Source organism: Thalassophryne amazonica, chromosome 12 (genome assembly GCF_902500255.1).
Source record: "Thalassophryne amazonica chromosome 12, fThaAma1.1, whole genome shotgun sequence".
Classification (NCBI taxonomy): Eukaryota; Metazoa; Chordata; class Actinopteri; order Batrachoidiformes; family Batrachoididae; genus Thalassophryne; species Thalassophryne amazonica.
In genome coordinates this window covers 78,789,988-78,816,086 of record NC_047114.1, presented here as the reverse complement: position 1 = coordinate 78,816,086, position 26,099 = coordinate 78,789,988, and the positions used below count along the sequence as shown (strand labels likewise).

Genomic DNA, 26,099 nt, shown 5'->3' with positions numbered 1-26,099 from the left:
AGGCCAAATATATTAGTTCATGGGTACACAGTGTCCAGGTATGGAGAAAAGAAACAGAAATTTTGCCCCCCCAAACAATTTGAAGCTTAATTAAGGAAATAAAAAAAAAAAAAAAAAAAATCATCACTATGGAAAACACTTTCCTTGATCTGTTTTCATGATTTACTAGATACATGTGGTTCAGGAGGAGTGTGTTCTGCACTGAGGACGCACACTTTTGTACTGTGCAAGAAACGGCTTAGACTGGTTAATTAAATTTGATTGGAAAAACCCTGCAGAGCATCCAATTAAAACCAGGCTGAGAAAATAGCATGAAAACCTCCCGCTGAGCTGCATGTGTGTTTGCAAGCATACACACGTCGGGTGTGCAGGCAGAAGCGATTAATAGCAAGAATAAATAATAGGCTTCAAGCTTGAGCAGATTTATTACACACACACACACACACACACACACACACACACACACACACACACACACACACACACACACACACACACACACACACACACCTTTTTATGTTGGGATTTTTTAACTTGAAAATAAATACTTTTTTGAGAAAATGTTTGACTGAGGTTAAAAATTACTGGCAGAAGTTATGTTCACTGTTTACTGGAAAGTAAATAAAAGACAAATAAAAAAAAATTGACGGGGTAATAGGGCACCGCAGTCTCGTTTGAAACCTGCGTGATATCACGGAATTTGACCACTTATGGGGACCTCCACTCCCGTTGTGCAATATATACACAGCATAACTTCATATGGAAAAATGATTGTTTTTGGCTGCAATCACCGAAGCAGTCGCAAAAAGTTGTTTTTTTTCAGTTCCCAGTGGAGAAAGGAAAAGAGGCAGATGGGAGACGTCGTGTCGCTAAGTGTTAGTCTACACAGCTAACCAGAGTAGCTCCGTTCTCTTGCCTGCAAAACCGCCTCGACACGTTTGTGTTCCGGGTCATAAACAAGCCCCAACACATGTCCACTTTCCCACCGCATCATCACTTTTTCTTTGCATTTTCACTTTGTTTGCGTGTAATTTGCCCAAAAACTCATTCAAAGTCCCATCTTTTTTCCCCCGGAAGTAGAGAAATTACATATGCGTCATATTTTACTTCTTTAGCACCTGCCCGCAAACGAGATTGCGGTGCCCAATTGGAAAAGTATTCTTTAAATTAATCAGCTGCTGGAAAAAATAATAGTGCAGCAGATAAGGAGAAAAATACTTCAGTTATACAAAGAAACATAAAATTTGGCACACTTGCTCACTAGGACCAACTCTTTTGAAAAGTTTGGACAGCCACGCAAAATTTCAATATGACCACCATTTTTTCAATATGACCACCATTTTTTCAAGATGGCCACCAGATGTACAGATTTCCGTCATTTTTGGGTATACATATAAAAAAATACACATTCAAGTGCTCCATTCCTGTTCCACTTTGCAGAACAGTTAATTTAATAAGTCAGAAGTAATATATTTTTCATTATGATGAATTATATTTAACAAAATGACCATCGAGGGACCCTTTTGCTATGAGAAAAATCTCTAAAATCCCTTTCACGATAGAAAAATTTCTTTTTTGTTTGTCTGGTAAGAGAACTTGGTTCTAGGATTTGTATTGCTATATATGATGCACAAACGTATGGTGGTAATAAAGAAGATAGTAGCAAATCACAACAATGCATTGAAGACTCCAAATTCTAAGGCTGGAATTTTAGTTCCATTACGGCGTTGATGTATCCTAAATTATTTTGAATGCAAGAGTTGTGAGATACCTATAGATGCAATCTCTGTCTGTCATGAAATATTTTCAGAATTCATGAATGAAAAGATGGACTATAGATATCTAGGGAAATAGAACTGATCCAGATGTGCATCATTGTGACACTGGCTCAATTTTGCAGTTACAAGCTGGTAAATATGCACTGTGTGAGTGGCAGTCTTGCTGGGCAATGATTTGATTTAGTGCACCTTTTGGAAGAAAAATATATTTTTCACTTTCACTTTGTGCTATTTTAATTGTATTCTTTAAGTATGAGCAAATCCATCCATCCATCCATCCATCCATCCATTTTCTTCCGCTTTATCCGGAGTCGGGTCGTGGGGGCAGCAGCTCAAGCAAAGCCGCCCAGACCTCCCGATCCACACACACCTCCTCCAGCTCCTCCGGGGGAACCCCAAGGCATTCCCAAGCCAGTTGAGAGATGTAATCCTTCCAGCGTGTCCTGGGTCTTCCCCGGGGCCTCCTCCCAATGGGACGTGCCCGGAACACCTCTCCAGCGAGGCGTCCAGGGGGCATCCGGAAAAGATGCCCGAGCCACCTCAACTGACTCCTTTCGATCTGGAGGAGCAGCGGCTCGACTCCGAGCTCCTCCCGAGTGACCGAGCTCCTCACCCTATCTCTAAGGGAGTAGAGAAAGGAGCTCGCCCTATCTCTACTCCCCTCTAGCTACCACCTTATTGTGGTGGGGGAGTTTGCGTACCGGGATGATCCTAGGAGCTATGTTGTCGGGGGCTTTGTGCTCCTTGTAGGGTCTCCCAAGGCAAACAGGTCCTAGGTGACGGGTCAGACTAAGGGCAGCTCAGAACCTCCATGTCCAGTGAAAGATCAAGGACCGAGACGTCGCCCGGTATGGCGGAGCCAGGGTCCCACCCTGGAGCCAGGCCTGGGATTGGGGCTCGCGCGCGAGTGCCTGGTGGTCGGGCCTTAGCCCATGGGGCCTGGCCGGGCTCAGCCCGAAGGAGCAACGTGGGCCCGCCCTCCTGTGGGTTCACCACCTGCAGAGGGGGCCATGGGGGCCGGGTGCAGAGAGGATTGGGTGGCGGTCGAGGGCAGGTGGCCCGGCGGCCCGGTCCATGCTCACAGCCCCTGGCTGTTGGGACGTGGTATGAGCAAATGAAGATCAATAAAAAAAGTATGAGCTCATTTATGTGGCTTGTGGGTTTGCAGCTGAAAAAAAACTTCAGGCCAGATAGGAAGAAGATGTGTCCTTTTCCAAAAGACATTAGGCCGATTAACTCAGCAAACCCATACAAAAATCATAAGCTCATTCAGGAGACAGCTTACAGGTCACATTTGCAACTGCACAAAGCTGTACAAGCTAGTCCGAGCCTGTAGCATTTGCACCTGTCACGGCAGCCAGAGTTGCAGCCACATTTGGTGAGTTGTTCACAACTCTTTGCAATTGATGAGTTGACTGTCCAGTAGACCTTCCACTCAGCACCTGCTTTCTCCCAGCCCCAATAAGATGGACTCTCTGCTTCTGGCTGACGTAGCATTGCCTGAGCCCATATGCATCCTGCCTGGTATGCTGCACGTTTGGTGTGTTGAAGCAGAGCTGCACTGGTAGGAGGGATGGCTTCATACGACCTCTGCTTCCTGGAAAACAGGTCAAGTCTGGCTTCATCTACACTGTCAACAGTGCTGGATCTGTCATACATGAGAACCACAAACTTCTGCAGAATCTCCATGTCTGCATTCTCAATGGACGGAGGGTACTTGTTCAGTTTAGAAAATACTGGGGTAGCCTCTGGGAACATATCCCAAGTTTGCCAAGCTGTCTTCTTCCCTTTGTTTCTAAAGGCTGAGAACACATCACAGCCAGTGAAAGCATGGAAGAATGGCATTCCTGTGGCCCTCTCTTGGCCTACATAGTCTGACAGGTCGTGGATGGGAATCCAGCGAAGGCTCGACCCTTGACCGAATGCCAACCACAACTGCTGCACACCCATACTATGTAGACTTGAGATGACACTCAAGCCAATGACCAGCACATCTGTATCATTGGCTGTGATCATGACAGACTTGCTGCCATGGCTCTATAAAACCAACAAAGAAACTCAAATACAACCCCTGGCAATAATTTTGGAATCACCGGCCTCGGAGGATGTTCATTCAGTTGTTTAATTTTGTAGAAAAAAGCAGATCACAGACATGACACAAAACTAAAGTCATTTCAAATGGCAACTTTCTGGCTTTAAGAAACACTATAAGAAATAAGGAAAAAAAAAATTGTGGCAGTCAGTAACGGTTATTTTTTAGACCAAGCAGAGGGAAAAAAAAATATGGACTCACTCAATTCTGAGGAATAAATTATGGAATCACCCTGTAAATTTTCATCCCCAAAACTAACCTGCATCAAATCAGATCTGCTCGTTAGTCTGCATCTAAAAAGGAGTGATCACACCTTGGAGAGCTGTTGCAGCAAGTGGACTGACATGAATCATGGCTTCAACACGAGAGATGTCAATTGAAACAAAGGAGAGGCTTATCAAACTCTTAAAAGAGGGTAAATCATCATGCAATGTTGCAAAAGATGTTGGTTGTTCACAGTCAGCTGTGTCTAAACTCTGGATCAAATACAAACAACATGGGAAGGTTGTTAAAGGCAAACATACTGGTAGACCAAGGAAGACATCAAAGCGTCAAGACAGAAAACTTAAAGCAATATGTCTCAAAAATCGAAAATGCACAACAAAACAAATTAGGAACGAATGAGAGCAAACTGGAGTCAACGTCTGTGACCGAACTGTAAGAAACCGCCTAAAGGAAATGAGATTTACATACAGAAAAGCTAAACGAAAGCCATCATTAACACCTACACAGAAAAAAACAAGGTTACAATGGGCTAAGGAAAAGCAATCGTGGACTGTGGATGAAGGGATGAAATTCATATTCAGCGATGAATCTCGAATCTGCATTGGACAAGGTGATGATGCTGGAACTTTTGTTTGGTGCCGTTCCAATGAGATTTATAAAGATGACTGCCTGAAGAGAACATGTAAATTTCCACAGTCATTGATGATATGGGGCTGCATGTCAGGTAAAGGCACTGGGGAGATGGCTGTCATTACATCATCAATAATGCACAAGTTTACGTTGATATTTTGAACACTTTCTTATCCCATCAATTGAAGGGATGTTTGGGGATGATGAAATCATTTTTCAAGATGATAATGCATCTTGCCATAGAGCAAAAACTGTGAAAACATTCCTTGCAAAAAGACACATAGGGTCAATGTCATGGCCTGCAAATAGTCCGGATCTTAATCCAATTGAAAATCTTTGGTGGAAGTTGAAGAAAATGGTCCCTGACAAGGCTCCAACCTGCAAAGCTGATCTGGCAACAGCAATCAGAGAAAGTTGTAGCCAGATTGATGAAGAGTACTGTTTTTCACTCATTAAGTCCATGCCTCAGAGACTGCAAGCTGTTATAAAAGCCAGAGGTGGTGCAACAAAATACTAGTGATGTGTTGGAGCGTTCTTTTGTTTTTCATGATTCCATAATTTTTTCCTCAGAATTGAATGATTCCATTTTTTTTTTCCCTCTGCTTGGTCTAAAAAAGTAACCGTTACTGACTGCCACAATTTTTTTTCCTGATTTCTTATAGTGTTTCTTAAAGCCAGAAAGTTGCCATTTGAAATGACTTTAGTTTTGTGTCATGTCTGTGATCTGCTTTTTTTCTACAAAATTTAACAACTGAATGAACATCTTCCGAGGCCGGTGATTCCATAATTTTTGCCAGGGGTTGTACATGGCCAGGAGGGCATAATTGACGTGATCAAAACTTCATGGCGGCCATCTTGAAAAAACGGCGGCTATCTTGAAATTTTGAGCAGCCATCCAGTGAAAATGATGACTTAACCTATGAAGAAGATGTGTAGAAAATTTCATGTTTCTTTGTATAAGTGAAGTATTTCACTGAAAAAAATGAATTTATCTGCTGCACTATAATGGAAAGCTTAGTCAATTACAAAATAAATCGATATAAATAGACTGATAAAGATTATATCTTTCATCAACTGGGAGGGATGCTACGGCTGGTCTCCTTATTCTATTCACTTTCAGAAGAGAAAAAGGAAATGGACTGCATTTCTAGAGCACTTTTCCAACCAGTTGCAATTCAATACAGTTGCAATTCAAATTCATATTCTCATTTACCCTTTCACACACGTGTCGCACAACTGCACACTACGAGCAACTTGGGACTTAAGGACCTTGCTCAAGGGCACCTTACTCAGTTGCATCTCAGATGGGGAACAGAACTGAGGACCCTCCAGTCACCAGCCTGCCTCTCTAACTGACACGGTTGTAATACAGTAAAAGTCGCCTAAACCGTCATCGTATAAGCCGGATATTCGCACTCACTGGACAAAAGCAATGTCCCAATGCGTTTCTATGGTTTTCCATGTAATAATCACATATATATAGGATTGTGTATAACAGATTTTCGCTCACATCGGACAAAACGTCCCATCCCATCGCCATGCATTTCCATTTAAAAACCCCTCACATGTACCATACAGAGCGGTCTGGGATTGCCCAGTTGCAACAGAGGTACATAATGAAGTTCACCACTGACACTTGCCAATTAGAGGAAAGCATGTACCGTATTTCCTTGATTAAAAGCCTGGACATTTATTTGTTTCAAAAGGTGCTCAGATCCAACGTCTAAACTAAGCAGACCTTTATTCAAGTCAGCCGATTATTAACAAAATTCTGCTTGCTGCCTGCATTGTAATATGGTGTTAAGTTTCACACATACGGTGTGGAGAACCAAAGACAGCCACTTTAGATCAGAGCCCTTTGCATGACTGCGAACCCTCTCAAAATGATGGAGACAGCAAGGCCTGTGATTGGTCAATTTTCCTCTTTCATTCCTTCCTTTTCCGTCATATTTTAAAAGTTTTTGGAGTCTGCACGCTGATTACATTTCAATCATGGATCAAATACAGGAATGTCTGGTAGAAAAGTCTGCAAATATGTCCATGAGGAGGAATCGTGGATTCACATTCGCTTCACACAACAGTAAACAGGGAAAAGCAGCGACTGAGGGCCCTCAGGGCTTGCAAAGGTGCAGGACTTGCACATACCCACAAGTAACATGTTTGTGCTCAGCAGCTTGGCACATCCAAAGGTAGAGCTGTCTGGCAGTCTGGAGGAGTGCACAGCATTATGTTATGCAAATGTACACGTGATGAATGAAAAATCACTCACATTCAAAGATCAATTTGGGGATGTGAAGAGTTGATTATGGATCTGTCAGACTCGAGGTTACGTGTGTTATACTGTGGAATGCAGAACTGCATCTTAGACAAGAATTTACTCTCATGAGTACACACACACACACACACGCGGTATAAACTGGATGTATCCACTCATACAGGCAGCACCTGTCAGCTGGTGTTCTAGGACAGCCAAAGGCTTCTTCTCTCTGTCACTCTCTCTCGCATTGTAATTACTGCAATACCTCTTTTCAAGGATGTTCCCTCAACACCTTCTAGCCTCTCCACCTGCTGTTCCGTCCCACACTCCATCCCATCTCTCTGTCTCTGTTCATACCAACGATCGTATTGCCCTTCCTTGGATCTCTCTGTCTGTCTGTCTTTCTGCCTGTGACTGAAAAGTAGATTCACTCTGTCTCGCTCCGTCTTCCCCATTCATTATAGCTCCCAGGCAGCCACTCTATCACGGAGCGCAGCAGAGATAAGCCACAAGAGTACACCTGTGCTTGGTATGAATGCCAAACCCAGTGTCAATGACAGAAAATTCCAAGCCAAATAATACACCCAGTAAATGCAGCAAACTTTGGAAAAATCAACCTGACAGCTGTATGTGCCCCCAGCAACTTCAATGCACATTACAAACACTGACTGCATATATACAGGACAAACACTCACTGGAAGTACCCATTGATTTTCTGAAGAGCACGTTTGAAGCGCAAATAGAGTGGTTCTACATGTCATCATCATCTTGGCACTTCCAAACTCTACTTGGAGACTCCTGGCTCACCCATAAATCCATAAACAAGTGGTGTGTAGGCAAGAGCGACATGCCTTTGTCAGGACAAGCTTTAACGTACTCACCTATTTTGACGTTACCAACCTGGCTAAGGCAAACAGGTTAAGTCATCTGACTTCAGGTGACTGAGAAATACATACGGCGCATCCACAAAGTATTCACAGCACTTCGCTTTTTCCACATTCTGTTATGTTACAGCCTTATTCCAAAATAGAGTAAATTTATTTATTATCCTTAAAATTCTACTCACAGCACCCCATAATGACAACACGAAAAGTTTCTTTGAATTTTTTACAAATGTATTAAAAATAAACAACTAAGAAATCAAAGATACATAAGTATTCACACGCTTTGCTCAATACTTTGTTGATGCACCTTTGGCAGGAATTACAGCCTTACGTCCATGGGCGCAATTTGGTGGGTGATAGGGGGGACATGTCCCCCCCACCTTCTGACATATATGTGTGTGCTTGAAACATGCTATGCCAGTGTTATGTGCAAACCATGTCAGAATAGTATCTTTGTTTCTGCAAGTTTGTATTTTTAGCAGTATTGACTTGTTTACAACACCTGTTTCTTGTTTGTCACATTCTGAATTTTCTGGAACTGCATTTGCCCAGATTTGAAACCAAAAATAGTTGCCTCTAGGGACTAGTGTCTACACATAAGTATCAATGGACCATATGCTAATTTACTAAATTCTGAAAGTGAGAAAAGAAAATCAGAAAAGCTATCTGGGACCTCAGAAAGCCCATCTGCAATTATTGCTTGATCTCCAAAATCAGTCAATACAAGCGAAATTATGTTCAGTATGAGTGTTGTCATTAGTGCCACTTCAAAAATTAAATTCATGATAAGTAATTTATCCTAAACTTATGATCTGTTGTTTTTTCAAACTTATGCAAAAACAAATCTTGAGAAAAAAATACAGTATGTGAGTTAATAATTATTTAGAATCTGTTCTTTCATATTTATGAATACATTTTACCACATTGCAGCTGTTTTTTTTAATGAGAACTCAACCTATCATTCTTTTTGAGTTCTACACATGTGGTGATACCTTATTTACACCAGGATGTTAATAAAATCAATGCTGGCTATTCTCAGAATAAAGTACTTATATCCACAGTTTCAAATTGCATAAGTCAAATGGTGTCCACTTTATGGTCTTCTCAAAACATTACAATTACTATTCTGGATGCTCAGAATGCATCTGAGCTTATCTAGAAACTGTTGGCTTCTGGGGGCCTAAAGCAGCCCCCAGGCCTATGGGCTTCGGCCCTGCGGGCCTCGCACTTTGCCCCCCCCCAATTTCTAGTTCTAAATTGCGCCCTTGCTTATGTCTTCTTGAATATGATGCACCTATCTTTGGGCAGTTTTTGCCAATTCCTCTTTGCAGCGCCTCTCAATCTCCATAAGGTTGGATGGGGAGCATTGGTGCACAGCCATTTTCAGATGTCTCCAGAGATGTTCAATCGGATTCAGGTCTGGGCTCTGGCTGACCCACTCAAGGACATTCACAGAGTTGTCCTGAAGCCACTCCTTTGATATCTTGGCTGTGTGCTTAGGGTCATTGTCCTGCTGAAAGATGAACCGTCGCACCAGTCTGAGGTCAAGAGCGCTCTGGAGCAGGTTTTCAACCAGGATCTCTCTGTACATCACTACATTGATCTTTCCCCTCAATCCTGACTCGTCTCCCAGTTCATGCATCTGAAAAACATCCCCAGAGCATGATGCTGCCACCACCATGCTTCACTGTAGGGATGGTATTGGCTAGGTAATGAGCAGTGCCTGGTTTCCTCCAAATATGACTCTTGGTCTGAGAATCCTTGAGGTGCCTTTTGGCAAACTCGAGGCAGGCTGCCATGTGCCTTTTACTAAGGAGTGGCTTCCGTCTGGCCACTCTATGATACAGACCTGATTGGTGGATTGCTGCAGACATGGTTGTCCTTCTGGAAGGTTCTCCTCTCTGCACACAGGCTGGAGCTCTGACAGAGTGACCATCAGGTTCTTGGTCACTTCCCTGACTAAGGCCCTTCTACCCTGATCGTTAAGTTTAGACGGGCCCTAATCTCAGATATTAGACATAAAGTGCTCAGAATGACAATCATGTTAAAATCCACAGCAACGAGCAGCCAATGCTAGCTGCATCTGGTAGTGGCAATGGCCACTGCTAGCATGACCCTGGATCAGGCACACTAGCTGTCACTCAAAGTAAAGACATCCCTACTTATTCATAACTTTATTGGGTTAAAATAGCCTAAATAGGCGAGTTAGGTAAAAATTCACCCCCACACAGGTGTTACGAACAAGGAAACTACGTAAAGTTAGAGATTTTAATATGGGCATCTATGAGGATTGACTTGCTGTTGGACCCAGCCTGGTTACAAACCACAAAATTAAATAAGAAAAAAAAAACCTCAATATTAAATAAGAAAAGCAATCAGCAAAAGAAAAATGTTGATATGGCCACAATACTGACTGCAAAGAACTAGTTTACAGTGCTCATTCTCAGATTGAACAACTGGGATAAAAGTACTACTCTCATTTCTACAACAAAGAGCTGGACCGGTTGTCTGTATGGGTGGTTGAAATCCAGGCCTCAAGGTGGTTCCATGGTTTTGTGATGAGTTGAAGCCCGGCACCAGCACATGCATCCCAAAATAGGGATCCCAACAAATGACTATTTTGAAAGTCGACTAGTCAATGATTATTTTTGTGATTAGTTGACAAGTCGGATCATACGTAATTTACTAAATTTAAGGCCTGCAGCATTTTCCAAGAAGTGTCAGAGGATCAAAACATGAACATTTCCAAATCAGTGACTATTTCTTAGACTTCATTACATCAGTCATTCAGAAATACAAACAGTGTGGTACTTTATAGCAAATCTGTGTCAGGTAGGCAGTTCTCAAAAACAAATTCTGGAAGGAGACAAGTGAGGGAAGCCACCGAGACACAACTCTGGAAGAACTTTTGGCTTGTGTGAGTGGAGAAACTGGGAATAGTGCAACATTATTATTTTTATCTTCATTTTACATATCGTCCCAAAATTTTTCTGATTTGTGGTTGTTTCTGTTGCATTTCTGAAATTACAGAACTGCTATAAAGAAAAGTGTGAACATTTTATTGTGTTTCAAAACTTTGTGAAACAAATGCAAACACCAAAGTCTTATAAAGAAGGAAAAATACACAGATGTGCAGGAAAACTTTGATATAAACTGAACAGAACAATGCAGGCTTATTTGACTCCCAATACTTTTTGTATAAATAAATCAGAATAAAATCAGAGGGAACTCACTTTGAAATGAATAAAACATATACCTGCAGCTTATAATAACTTTGAAAAATAACAAAAATCAGCAGCTTGTATTTTTATTCTGACTCCAGTTCATTTTAGTGTGATGAAGTCATCCTTTTTTTCCTCCTCATCAGTCGGGTTAAAATCCTCTCTCTCTGCTCCACGCTCGCTGTCTCACGTGCACTGATGGTTCTCAGCAGAATGTAATTTATTGCCTCAGTTCAGGGATCTCCCTCCCCCACGCCCTCCCTCCCTCGCAGTCTGCATCCAGTTGACTCTGCACACGCACGCACACACACACACACACACACACAGCTCCTTCGGTAAACTGCGCATTTTAGACGGCTTTGAACAAGATGGCCACTGTTTTAATCGGCTGTCTTATCCAAATTTGAACGGCCAAATGATGGCAGGACAGCTTGCTGCCTAAAACTATGAATTGAGAGAAAAACAAAGACTTAAATAAAATAAACGGCTCATCGACTACTAAATTAGTCGTCCACAGTTTCAATAGTCGACATAGTCATGACTAGTCGCCTAGTTGTGGCAGCCCTAATCCCAAACTTGACAAAACAAGCAAAGAGCTAATTATAATCTGAGAACAATTTATGCATCTATTAAAACATCCCAGACTTGAAGGTTTGACATGTAAAACAGCTTTGAATTAAATAAATGAACAAACTTTAAGTCAAACTTAAAGTAAATCCTGCACACCTTGCAGGATTTACTTACCTATAAACAGGTAGTTTATACCTCTTTGATATTATTTCATTAATTTCACTCATTTATTCATTCAGCAGAAAACAACATTCCCAATGCACTCACCAATTCTGAGTGGGGAGCAACCCCACATACTTTAAGATCAACTGCCCTCGCCCTCTGCTACTCCACAGCAGAGTACTGTGCTCCTGTGTGGTGTCGATCATCCAGCGGCCACAAGGTCATCATTTCAGCATGCCTTTGAATATCCTTTTCAAATATTTTGCACATTTCATTTGAAAATTTACGATTTAACAAGAAAATAATATTACTAGAGTCCTAATATTCAAGAGTTGTAGGGGTGTTGAAGTAGAAGTCTCATTTTTTTCTCAGTAGGCAGACACACGGACTAGTTATTGTTATGTACTCAACTCTGACCTATGCCTGCAAGAAGATGCTTGTGTACAACACCCCAGTAAAAGTTGTTCGTTCGTGGGCTATGCTGATATGAAAACTTTTCCCAGCACAGAGCTCTGCAACGGCATTGTTTACAATGCTGTGTTGATGGCCGACCGGAGCGCGGCTCGCTCTCCACCATTGTGCGGCCGTCTTTAAACCGGGTGTACCGCTCCTTAATCTGTGTGATGCCCATAGGATCATCACCGAAAGCCGTCTGAATAAGCCGAATGGTTTCCACCTGGCTGTCGCGCTGCTCTAGTCGTTCCGAAAAAACTCACGCATGCGCACGAAGGTTCAAGGTTGGTTCATGCAAGCACACGTGATTCAAATCCATCAGGTTTTTGAAAAAAATAAAAAGGTCAGATACTTTTCTAACAGACCTCATATTATATATATATATATATACACTCAACAAAAATATAAACGCAACACTTTTGGTTTTGCTCCCATTTTGTATGAGATGAACTCAAAGATCTAAAACTTTTTCCACATACACAATATCACCATTTCCCTCAAATATTGTTCACAAACCAGTCTAAATCTGTGATAGTGAGCACTTCTCCTTTGCTGAGATAATCCATCCCACCTCACAGGTGTGCCATACAAAGATGCTGATTAGACACCATGATTAGTGCACAGGTGTGCCTTAGACTGCCCACAATAAAAGGCCACTCTGAAAGGTGCAGTTTTATCACACAGCACAATGCCACAGATGTCGTAAGATTTGAGGGAGCGTGCAATTGGCATGCTGACAGCAAGAATGTCAACCAGAGCTGTTGCTCGTGTATTGAATGTTCATTTCTCTACCATAAGCCGTCTCCAAAGGCGTTTCAGAGAATTTGGCAGTACATCCAACCAGCCTCACAACCGCAGACCACGTGTAACCACACCAGCCCAGGACCTCCACATGCAGCATGTTCACCTCCAAGATCGTCTGAGACCAGCCACTCGGACAGCTGCTGAAACAATCGGTTTGCATAACCAAAGAATTTCTGCACAAACTGTCAGAAACCGTCTCAGGGAAGCTCATCTGCATGCTCGTCGTCCTCATCGGGGTCTCGACCTGACTCCATTTCGTCGTCGTAACCAACTTGAGTGGGCAAATGCTCACATTCGCTGGTGTTTGGCACGTTGGAGAGGTGTTCTCTTCACGGATGAATCCCGGTTCACACTGTCCAGGGCAGATGGCAGACAGCGTGGGTGGCGTCGTGTGGGTGAACGGTTGTCTGATGTCAGTGTTGTGGATCGAGTGGCCCATGGTGGCGGTGGGGTTATGGTATGGGCAGGCATCTGTTATGGATGAAGAACACAGGTGCATTTTATTGATGGCATTTTGAATGCACAGAGATACCGTGACGAGATCCTGAGGCCCATTGTTGTTCCATCCAAGAACATCACCTCATGTTGCAGCAGGATAATGCACGGCCCCATGTTGCAAGGATCTGTACACAATTCTTGGAAGCTGAAAATGTCCCAGTTCTTGCATGGCCGGCATACTCACCGGACATGTCACCCATTGAGCATGTTTGGGATGCTCTGGACCGGCGTATACGACAGCGTGTACCAGTTCCTGCCAATATCCAGCAACTTCGCACAGCCATTGAAGAGGAGTGGACCAACATTCCACAGGCCACAATTGACAACCTGATCAACTCTATGCGAAGGAGATGTGTTGCACTGCATGAGGCAAATGAGATACTGACTGGTATCTCCCCCCCCCAATAAAACAAAACTGCACTTTTCAGAGTGGCCTTTTATTGTGGACAGTCTAAGGCACACCTGTGCACTAATCATGGTGTCTAATCAGCATCTTGATATGGCACACCTGTGAGGTGGGATGGATTATCTCAGCAAAGGAGAAGTGCTCACTATCACAGATTTAGACTGGTTTGTGAACAACATTTGAGGGAAATGGTGATATTGTGTATGTGGAAAAAGTTTTAGATCTTTGAGTTCATCGCATACAAAATGGGAGCAAAACCAAAAGTGTTGCGTTTATATTTTTGTTGAGTGTATATATATATATATATATATATATATATATATATATATACATACATATATATATATATACACACACACACACACACACACACACACACACACACACACACACACACACACACACACACACACACACACACACACACCACAAGGCCTACTCAATGAAAGGGAAAAATTGTAAAATAATGGTGCTGAAAGTGGGCATCTGTCATGGTTGCCACCATTTTGAACTGACACAAGGCTTATAGGTTATTTCATCTGGTGATGATGTGCTGGTGTGGCAACTGGGTGATGCTGTCACAATATGAACTAAAATCTCTGAGGGATGCTTCCAGCAACTTACTGAATCTTTGACATGAAGAATTTAGGCAGTGAAGGGAAAAGGGGGTCCCAACCTAGTCCTAGCAAGGTGCATCTAATGAAGTAGCCATTTCATGCAACTTAAAACAACAATGTAATAGTAATGTCAAACAGTCTGACACCAAATGCTCTAATTGTTTTAGTTATTCCCCCTTATCTCTTCTTTTACAAAATGAAAACACAAAATAAAAAAGCACTTTTGGTGTGTTTTAACTGGATGTGCACCTCTGTGGCTGACGGCATGAATCTCAACAAATAGCTTTGCAGCGAGTCTATGAGACTGAAATACCACATCATAAATTGACATTAAATCCATTTTATGTTTCGGATTGACCTGGAAAAACAGAATTATGGCTCCACTTGCTCTTCTACTAATTGGAGAAAGAGTTTAGATGCGTGCATTTACAGAAAATAAAAGCGTACCCCTCTAGCTTCCAGCTCACATCAAGGTCTAATTGACTATATTCATAGCAGTAATCAATGATCTGAAAATCCTCCTGGTGTACATTATTGGACATGCACTGTGCAACGCTGCTATTAATAAAACTAAAAGGACGGTTGAAAATAAACAAGGAAATGGTTATATATATATATATATATATATATATATATATATATATATATATATATATATATATATATATATATATATATATATATATATATATATATAAAGACAGTTTTAGGAAAGATTAATGTAACAAAAATTATACATACACAGAACAGATGTAACTAAATAGTTTTGTAATTGATTCATTGATTTTTCTGATTAATCTAGGAAATATTTTCTTATTAGACAATTAAGTCTTTGGGTAACTTACCAGTAACCATAACGTCTACTAACAACGGCCAACTTTACTGTATATACAAACATTTTCTCATACATCGAAGGGATTTTTTTTTTTTTTTTCAAAATAAAATATGTCCCTTCGGCTGCTCCCTTGTTTTCACTCGGGGTTGCCACAGCAGATCCAAGGGGGACCTGTATGTTCCTAAATAAAAATCACTAAAATACTCATTTGAAAAAGATGCATGGAATTTTAATTTATTTACTGCACAAAACCTCTGCCTCTACCTGACATACACACGCACACAAAATATATTTACTTGAAAGAATTTATACTTTAGGGTGAATCAATGATTTACAAAAGGTTGATTACACTGATGAACAGTGTAACATTGACAGAAACTTAAAGGTTAGTTTATCCTCAATGAGAGAGAGAGAGAGAGAGAGAGAGAGAGATTACTGCTACACACTCTGCTCTGCACATGTGTATAACTCAGCCCCGCCATCGGCCTGACAAACACTCAGACCTGACATTGGATGCAATAAATGTTTAGACAACACCACAGACATGTTTGAAGTGAAAAACATTAAAGAAAAATAACAGTGAAAGGAACGGAACAGACCCATTACATCCTGCAGCCCTCAAAGAGCCATTATTCCCACTAACGCATTCTGCTCAAATCTCCACAGTGACACATTTTCTTAAACAATGACACAGATGCTATGTTGCAGCTCAAATACAGGCACATATACATTTACTGCATCTTACTCCAATGTGGGAAATCACGGTGATCCCTCAGTGGTGAGGAAGACTGTTTCTTAATCAATTTCTGGATGGGATGTTGGACCCGTAAAAAAAAATCTACATCCAGTGTCAATTTAATTTAACTCAATTTATTTCATTTATATAGCACCAAATCATAAAAAGACTGCCTCAAGGCGCTTCACACAAGTAAGGCCTAACCTTACCAACCCCCGGAGCAAGAACACAGGTGACAGTGGTAAGGAAAAACTCCCTCTGATGATATTGAGGAAGAAACCTCAAGCAGACCAGACTCAAAGGAGGGGACCCTTTGCTTAGGCTGTTCTAACTTTTACAAGATTTTGCAAAATTTTATAAAACAGAACATAACACAACAAAAGATAAATTTGATGAGAAGCGTTGATCTAGAGACACCTGTGCGTGGGTTTATTGAAAGTGGGAATGCCATTGCACGTTGACAAACACACAGCTCTTGACAAATCCTTAGCCTGTCTGATAGCCGGGAAATCTCTGACTGGGGTCAGAGGACCTGCTGCAGCCTTGTGAAATCATGGCAATCCCTCACCAGTGAGTAAGACTGTCTCTTAATCAATTCCCAATGGGATGTTGGACCCGGAGAGAATCTAGAGATGCCTGTGGGTGGGTGGATTTAATGTGGGAGTGCCGCTGCACACTGATGAACACACGGCCCTTGACAGATCCTTAACCTGTTTCTATAGATGGGAATCCCAGATGATCAGGGTCTGAGAACCTTCTGCAGCCTTCATCTGCCTTCACAGCCAGTGGCTGACAAGCCATCACCTCCTTCGTCTGATCCACCGCTGAGGAATTCTTCTTTTTGATTTATTACATTGCATTCCAACTTGTAAAACATTTGGTATGATACAATGTGATTCCCCCCCAACACACACATCTAAATGTTATAGAAGACTTTAATATAAGCTTGTAAGCACAGATCTGTGCAGGTAGCACAAAAAGTAAAGCAGGTAACTGATTCAAGCTGTGGCGCATGTTGAATAAATGAGATATTCATATTTCAGCAGAGGGGAAGGCACACAAAGAAATAACATTCTGTTCTGGGGTAATCAAATTGTACCGAAATCACAGTGAACACAGGAAAACACTTCTCTTTGGATTCAATTTCAGCTAAAACAATTATTGCAGTCACAATATGAGTAATGACCAATGGCAGCTGGAAATGGATTTTAGTACTCACCCAGGCCGGGCGGGTTCTCGGGGCATGGCGGCAGTGGCCTGGGTGAAGGCGTCTGGCTGATGTCGGGCTGCAGACTGGGCACCAGCTGTTCGCCTGGAGCCAGGTAGCTTGCTATTGTTGCATTGGGCCTGGAGAGGTTGTAATAGTAATAATGATGCCCATTCCCTGCTGCTCCGCTAACATTATTCCTGGATCCGTTGCGGCCGTTATTGAAGCGGCTGAACAGATCAAAGTGCTGTGAGTAGACGTCGAAGTACAGAATCATCATGATGAGGAAGTGGAGCAGGCACAGCAGCAGAACGCCTTTACAGATGCGCTCCAGAGTCCGGCCCAACATCAGCCGGGACATGGCTGAGGAGAACAACCGTCCTGCGACGGGCAGCCACGACAAAGCTGGCGTGGCGCAGCTACGGGCATACAGTCATTTTGTTGGCCATGTGTGTAATATCACCTGCTATTAAATCTCAGATGCAGCTGGGGGCATGTGGTTGATGACTGCAGACTATCTGACACCTGCAGGGGTCACGGGGTCTACGATCAGAACAGAACAATTATTTTATAGTTGAGGGTTCAAATGTCTGCACTGACAGCCTGTTTCTAGTGTGTCTCAAATTTCCTGTATGACAAATGTAGTGACATATTTTTAAGTTAAATCCTCGAGTTAAACTACAAGACATTGAGCCACAAAGTACTTCACTGTAGTCATGATAAGTACAAAGTAATCTGAAGCATAAGGCATCGATGCTGCATGAAATTTCCTGATATGGGAATGTTGCTGAATGCCAAATCAAGGCTGTCCCATAGTCCGTGGAAAATTGCTCATGATGTCCGAGCAATATAACATCCCACAGCTGGCTGGTGCCGAGAAACCTTCATTGGAATGTAGAACACAGTGTCTTAAAAAGTTGGCCTCTTAGTTGGTTGTCTTAAATTTCAGGAATAATCAGGCACCTGGAGAGGGGGAAAAAAAAAATCAAAAGGTAAAGATGATAGAATTAAGATGCACATTCCATTGTCGCATCCACCACATCACAAAAGCTCCTTGGGTCTCAGATGGCAACCACCAAGGCAGACAACCAGTCCACTGACATCTCTCAAAAATAACCAACCATCTATCTGCCATCGGCAGGTGAAACATGGCCTTCTCCAGTCACTGTGGTCCTCAATACTGAGTCACCTGTGTGCTGGATAAGGCACAGAGAAACACATCACACCGCCAAAATGTCATAAATGACATTCCACAATGCATGCAACACCTCTCATTACAGTCTCCATAAGTCACATTCATTTGAAACAAAGTGGTTCCAGCGATAACTAAGTATTAAAGGGGCATGTCTTCTCAGTTTGTTTCAGTAGAACTCAGCGCCCCTAAATCCGAGTTTTCAGTTCTAAGATGACGCTTGGTTTTGAAATTGTGCATGTTTCCAAATACAGTTTTGATCTTATGGGAAGAAAAACACCACGGTGCTAAAAACAATGATTTGGGGGTGCTGTTGATGAAGGTGTGTCCCTTTACAAATGCCAGTGAGTCCACAACAATGGTTTTCATGTTTCTGGACCCCAGAGGGTTGAATCACGACATGCCTTTAATCACAGCCAAACAATTTTACTCAGTAGCAGTTCCAATATGAATGAGGTTGCTGGACAGAGATCTGTGATGATTCTGATATGTCTGTTGGAAAACAAAGCTCCATAGCTCTTGAGGTGTGACCCCCATGGGTTCCAAAACCAAACAGCGATCCAACCAAGTGCAATATTAATACCTTTTTATCCCTATTCCACCTTTTTATACCTATTCCACTCACATGGCTTATATATACTCAACAAAAATATAAATGCAACACTTTTGGTTTTGCTCCCATTTTGTATGAGATGAACTCAAAGATCTAAAACTTTTTCCACATACACAATATCACCGTTTCCCTCAAATATTGTTCAGAAACCAGTCGAAATCTGTGATAGTGAGCACTTCTCCTTTGCTGAGATAATCCATCCCACCTGACAGGTGTGCCATACCAAGATGCTGATTAGACACCATGATTAGTGCACAGGTGTGCCTTAGACTGCCCACAATAAAAGGCCACTCTGAAAGGTGCAGTTTTGTTTTATTGGTGGGGGGGATACCAGTCAGTATGTGGTGTGACCACCATTTGCCTCAAGCAGTGCAACACATCTCCTTTGCATCATCCGTGAAGAGAACACCTCTCCAACGTGCCAAATGCCAGCGAATGTGAGCATTTGCCCACTCAAGTCGGCTACGACGATGAACTGGAGCCAGGTCGAGACCCCGATGAGGACGACGAGCATGCAGATGAGCTTCCCTGAGACGGTTTCTGACAGTTTGTGCAGAAATTCTTTGGTTATGCAAACCGATTGTTCCAGCAGCTGTCCGAGTGGCTGGTCACAGACGATCTTGGAGGTGAACATGCTGGATGTGGAGGTCCTGGGCTGGTGTGGTTACACGTGGTCTGCGGTTGTGAGGCTGGTTGGATGTACAGCCAAATTCTCTGAAACGCCTTTGGAGACGGCTTATGGTAGAGAAATGAACATTCAATACACGAGCAACAGCTCTGGTTGACATTCCTGCTGTCAGCATGCCAATTGCACGCTCCCTCAAATCTTGCGACATCTGTGGCATTGTGCTGTGTGATAAAACTGCACCTTTCAGAGTGGCCTTTTTTTGTGGGCAGTCTAAGGCACACCTGTGCACCAATCATGGTGTCTAATCAGCATCTTGGTATGGCACACCTGTGAGGTGGGATGGATTATCTCAGCAAAGGAGAAGTGCTCACTATCACAGATTTAGACTGGTTTGTGAACAATATTTGAGGGAAATGGTGATATTGTGTATGTGGAAAAAGTTTTAGATCTTTGAGTTCATCTCATACAAAATGGGAGCAAAACCAAAAGTGTTGCGTTTATATTTTTGTTGAGTGTATATTTACATATTTCGTATTTGATTCTATTCTATTTTATTTTATTTATTGCATTCTAGAAGTGTCCAGTTCTTGTAGTGTAGGGGAGATGCTCAGCATACCTTTGAACATCCTTTTCAACTATTCTATTCTATTCCAGGTTTTAAGGGTCTTCGTGCGACTTGGACACTAACCAGTGACCTAAGGCAGTAACTGGATGTCTTTGGTTCTAGGTCACTTCAGAGGATCCTTGGATACTGGAGTGTCTTGGTGTCAAATGAACAGTTGCTCCATGATGAGGAGGAGCACTTCCACAGCCAGGGAATGTAAACGGCAACATTTTGGACATGCTGCGTGTTTCTCTGGGCATGATCCAGCACACAGTGTTGAGGGTCCCAGTAACTGGAAAAGATCAATGGAATGCTGGTTGTTTTCATCTGCCTGTGGAGCACAAATGACTACTTGCAAGAAGTGGCAACAGACCAGCTGTATGTCTGAGTGGTTGCTATCAAGGACCTGGGACAGTTCAGTAGTGTGGTGGATGCTCTCAGACCTGACTAGAGATGGGTATTGATAAGATTTGATCAATATCGATGCCATTATCCATTCCGCTTATCGATCCGATTCCTTATCGATTCCCTTATCAATACCTCCTGTGAACTTTCTGTGTACTAAAAGTAGGCTTTACAAGTTTTCTATGTCAACAACATTTTATTGAGTCTTAAAGTAAATAAATATGAAATTGGTCACTGGATCCTTGATCTCTGGACTGAAATAATATCTACATGGTGGATCCTTGAGCTCTGGACATAAATAGAAGTTTTTCTCAAAAGAAGAACGCAGAACATCTCATTTTGGGAGGGAAAAAAGAAACGTTTTAGTCAATTGTAGTTTATTGTTTGTATTATAATGTTTGAAAAGAGGTGTCATTTGATTTAAAACGGTGATTCACTTTGAAGTCATTAATTCCGACTGGACTCCAATGTGACTCGGCAGAGAATGACGCAGTGTTTGGAGCTGTACGAACGGAACGGAGGACGATTCCCGTTTCTTGCCTGCAACAAGACAAGAGTCCCAGTTAGTGACTTTAATCCACACAAAAGTGACTCATGATTGACATCTTTTAATGGCTTTGAGAGGAGTTAAGAAGGGGACTTGCCGCTTCTGAAGAGCATCAAAGCAGTGAACCAACAAAGCAGCGGGTTGGAGCACTGTTTCGTTGGTTCAAGCTTCAAAGCGGAGCCGTTACAGAAGTGACTGATTACAGAGATGCTGGGTCTACAATCAACGCTGAGAAATGATAATTTTCCTGACAAGCACCCTCAAAAACAACGGCCGCTCTGAAGGACAGATAAGGGAATCGTTAAGCAAAAAGGTGTAGGTGGATCAAATTATTTCTTAACAATTCTCGAAAAGAACCGGTACTCGATACCCATCCCCAGACCTGACATGACCTTTATGCTGTGTCCACGTATTGCTTGTAAGCATTGCACAGTAAACTGGATGATCCACTGTTTTCAATGAGAACCCAATGGAAAATTATGCCACCTGCAGCTGTGCACACAGTAACCATGCACTGTGATGCCACTTGCCATCCAAAGTTACATTTTTTTTTCCCAAGATCAATTAATCTACAACTTCACAAAAACTTAACTTGTTGAGGATTCCTGATTTAATATAAAGCAAGCAAAACACTATAAAGAAAATTATTGTCAATATTGTTAACATTGGAAAATGGCCGCACATCACGTTGTCACCTAAAGTCTACTGCTGCAGATGATTGGAATTCTTGTATGACAACCAACACGATGGCTTTTGAACAATCAACATGTGAAAGCAGCATTACTCTGTGTCACTGAACAGATCTCGTAAAATAGATCTGATATTTTAGAGTACGCAATGATTATTTGGCTATAATTTGATATTCACACAGATTTGATATTCTTACTTTCAATAAACAAAAACAGACCTGACCAAAAAAATGAATAAAAAGTGAAAACAACAGCAGTTTCAGAAACAAGCAAACAAGCTATGATTTGGTCCTGCTCAGACAAATTGACACGTTGAGTCAATTTTCCAGTCAAGTGGTTTAAAAAGCAGTTATGATTGAATGAGACAGCAACTGGGAATACACAATGGAGTGAACACAGAAGCAGAGAGGAAATGGGGCACTCAGAGCTTTCCCAAAGGCAACATCTCATAGTTTTATGGCTTTTCCGATCAACGACGACAAACAAATAAATAAATAAAAAGGCTTAAGTATACCGCTAAACTTTAACATGTAATTTCTATCAGAATAATAACACTGAGGAAACAGATGTTGAAACACTAGTGATTACAGTAAAGGCCCCTTCACACAGTGCGAAGTTTGGTCGAATACGGTGAAACAGCGCAAAACAGTTCGAATTAGCGCACCATGAAACATCACGCCAAAGGGCAGGCGTGCACAATCCCAGTGCGAGGGTTCATGCACGCGATGGTGTCTTTCGAGCAGGAACACAGTGCGAGGTGCACCACATCACGCTGCTTAGGTGGAATACATAAAACATAAAAACCAGTTGGTATCTGTGGAACCACAATGTGCCGCTTATGTGGAATAAATAAAACATAAAAACCAGCTGGTACCTGTGGAACCACATTGCACCTCTTATGTGGAACAAAAACATAAAAACCAACTGGTACCTGTGGAACCACATTGCGTCACTTATGTGGAATAAATAAAAACCAGCTGGTACCTGTGGAACCACATTGCGTGCTGCTGTGGGATAAATAAAACATAAAAACCAGCTAGTATCTGTGGAACCACATTGCACTGCTTATGTGTAATAAATAAAACATAAAAACCACCTGTGGAACCACATCGCGTCACTTATGTGGAATAAATAAAAACCAGCTGGTATCTGTGGAACCACATTACACTGCTTATGTGGAATAAATAAAACATAAAAACCAGTTGGTATCTGTGGAACCACAATGCACCACTGCTGTGGAATAAAAACATAAAAACCAGCTGGTACCTGTGGAACCACATCATGCCACTTATGTGGAATAAATAAAACATAAAAACCACCTGTGGAACCACATCGCGTCACTTATGTGGAATAAATAAAAACCAGCTGGTACCTGTGGAACCACATTGCGTGCTGCTGTGGGATAAATAAAACATAAAAACCAGCTAGTATCTGTGGAACCACATTGCACTGCTTATGTGGAATAAATAAAACATAAAAACCAGTTGGTATCTGTGGAACCACATTGCACTGCTTATGTGGAATAAATAAAACATAAAAACCAGTTGGTATCTGTGGAACCACAATGCACCGCTGCTGTGGAATAAAAACATAAAAACCAGCTGGTACCTGTGGAACCACATCGTGCCACTTATGTGGAATAAATAAAACATAAAAACCACCTGTGGAACCACATCGCGTCACTTATGTGGAATAAATAAAAACCAGCTGGTACCTGTGGAACCACATTGCGTGCTGCTGTGGAATAAATAAAACATAAAAACCAGCTAGCATCTGTGGAACCACATTGCACCGCTTATGTGGAATAAATAAAACATAAAAGCCACCTGTGGAACCACACTGCGCAGCTGATGTGGAATAAATAAAACATAAAAACCAGCTGGTACCTGTGGACCCACACTGCGGCGCTTATGTGGAATAAATAAAACATAAAAACCACCTGTGGAACCACATCGCGCCGCTTATGTGGAATAAATAAAACATAAAAACCACCTGTGGATCCACATTGCGCAGCTGATGTGGAATAAATAAAACATAAAAACCAGCTGGTACCAATGGAACCACATTGCGCTGCTTATGTGGAATAAATAAAACATAAAAAACAGGTGGTACCTGTGGAACCACATTGTGCCTCTGATGTGGAATAAATAAAAAATAAAAAACTGCTGGTACCTGTGGAACCACATCACACCACTGCTGTGGAATAAATAAAACATAAAAACCAGCTGGTACCTGTGGAACAACATTGCGCTGCTGCTATGGAATAAATAAAACATAAAAAGCAGCTGGTACCTGTGGAACCACATTGCACCACTTATGTGGAATAAATAAAACATAAAAAGCAGCTGGTACCTGTGGAACCACATTGCACTGCTTATGTGGAATAAATAAAACATAAAAAGCAGCTGGTACCTGTGGAACCACATCGCGCCACTGATGTGTAATAAATACAAAATAAAAACCAGCTGGTACCTGTGGAACCACATCACGCCACTGATGTGGAATAAATACAAAATAAAAAGCAGCTGGTACCTGTGGAACCACATCACGCCACTGATGTGGAATAAATACTAAATAAAAAGCAGCTGGTACCTGTGGAACCACATCACACCGCTGATGTGGAGTAAAAAGAAAAAAAACTTTACCACTGAGCTACCGTCACTGGCCTGTAAACAGTGCAGGAAAAATGCCTGAAATCAACAAAGAGATGGATGTATTTAAAAAATAAAACCATACACCATAAAAAGCACAGCATTTTATATTAAATCCCAATGGGACGTGCCCGGAACACCTCTCCAGCGAGGTGTCCAGGGGGCATCCGGAAAAGATACCCGAGCCACCTCAAATGAATACAAATATGAGCCGTCTGTTCCTCTGTAGATGACCCATGGTCACAGACATACAATCATGAAATCACATGAATGACATCTGCTGGCGTGTGTCCAGCTGGCGCCCGACACACGTCTTGTGGATGGCATGCCAGAACTGACACCGTGACATATGGAACAGCGCTCACGTGGGTGACGTGAAAGTCATATCGCATGCTGCATGTTATGATCCGATGGTCTGTTTCAGCCTGGCGGTAGCCTGAGTAGTTGTTCAGAATAAAATTAGTCCACTAGTCACGCATGAGCTATTCAAAGTTGTCTACTACTACTACTAGCTGACTAGAAGAATGTCATTCGACTAGTCGGGTATTACTTCAAACATCCGCAAAGTCTGTTTAAAAACGTCTTAACACAAATTGTGTTTTGACATCAATGCTGATGTGCAAGCAGCTTTTACTCAACATCTAAATGACGTTGAACCTTGTGCATTTCAGTATCAGAAAATCTGAATCTTAAAGGTAAACCCACATAAAGGATCGCGTGCTTGTTTTGCCCTTAGCTGACAGACAGCTGTGGATTCATCAGAAATCAATGCATGCCAACTACTCGTCAATACTTCTTCCCTCTTGTGGGCACTGTGATGAATACAGGGTTGTAAGTGCCAAATCCATCTGAGCATGCCTCTTCATTTTGACAGTTTACTCAACTGACTGTCAAGATAACACATATTATCGTGGGATAATTTTGGTCTTGAAGGAGGTCAGCGGAACAAAACACAGGACAAAAAAGATAGAAATGAAATCTCTCCATTGTTTCCGTTTTCCACTCTCTTGGGGAAGTCTCATAGGAATTGAATACGGAATGGTGCTGAACAGTCACATTCGAGTAAATATTTAAGTGTCACATAGGGAGAAGCAACCAAACTGGGACTCAGTTTTTTTAAGTCTTAAAAGAAACAGAAGATGCCAAGGAGAGACAGCCATGGATTTAATGTATCACTCTTTTCACAAGAGAAACAAATTTCATGCTACCAGCTCCTGTCACATGGGAAACAAGGGAGAAAGTCTATGAAAATATGTAAAGCAGAATATAATTGCACATTCCCCACTAATGGCAAATGAGCAGAATCAAGATATACCAGATGTTATCCTGATAACAATCACCATCACCATCATTATCATCAACACTTAGCCGTCACTGTAGAACAAAGAGTCAGAG

General features: G+C 41.9%; 1 protein-coding gene across 1 annotated transcript in view; it reads right to left on the bottom strand.

Moving 5' to 3' along the window:
- Positions 1-26,099, bottom strand: part of b4galt2 (UDP-Gal:betaGlcNAc beta 1,4- galactosyltransferase, polypeptide 2) — a 410,711-nt gene that overhangs the window by 343,341 nt on the left and 41,271 nt on the right. Inside the window, exon 2 of the mRNA XM_034182936.1 lies at positions 17,388-18,338. Within this exon, the coding sequence (XP_034038827.1) occupies positions 17,388-17,736 (349 nt within the window). The 5' untranslated portion in view covers positions 17,737-18,338. The remainder of the gene's footprint in view (positions 1-17,387; positions 18,339-26,099) is intronic.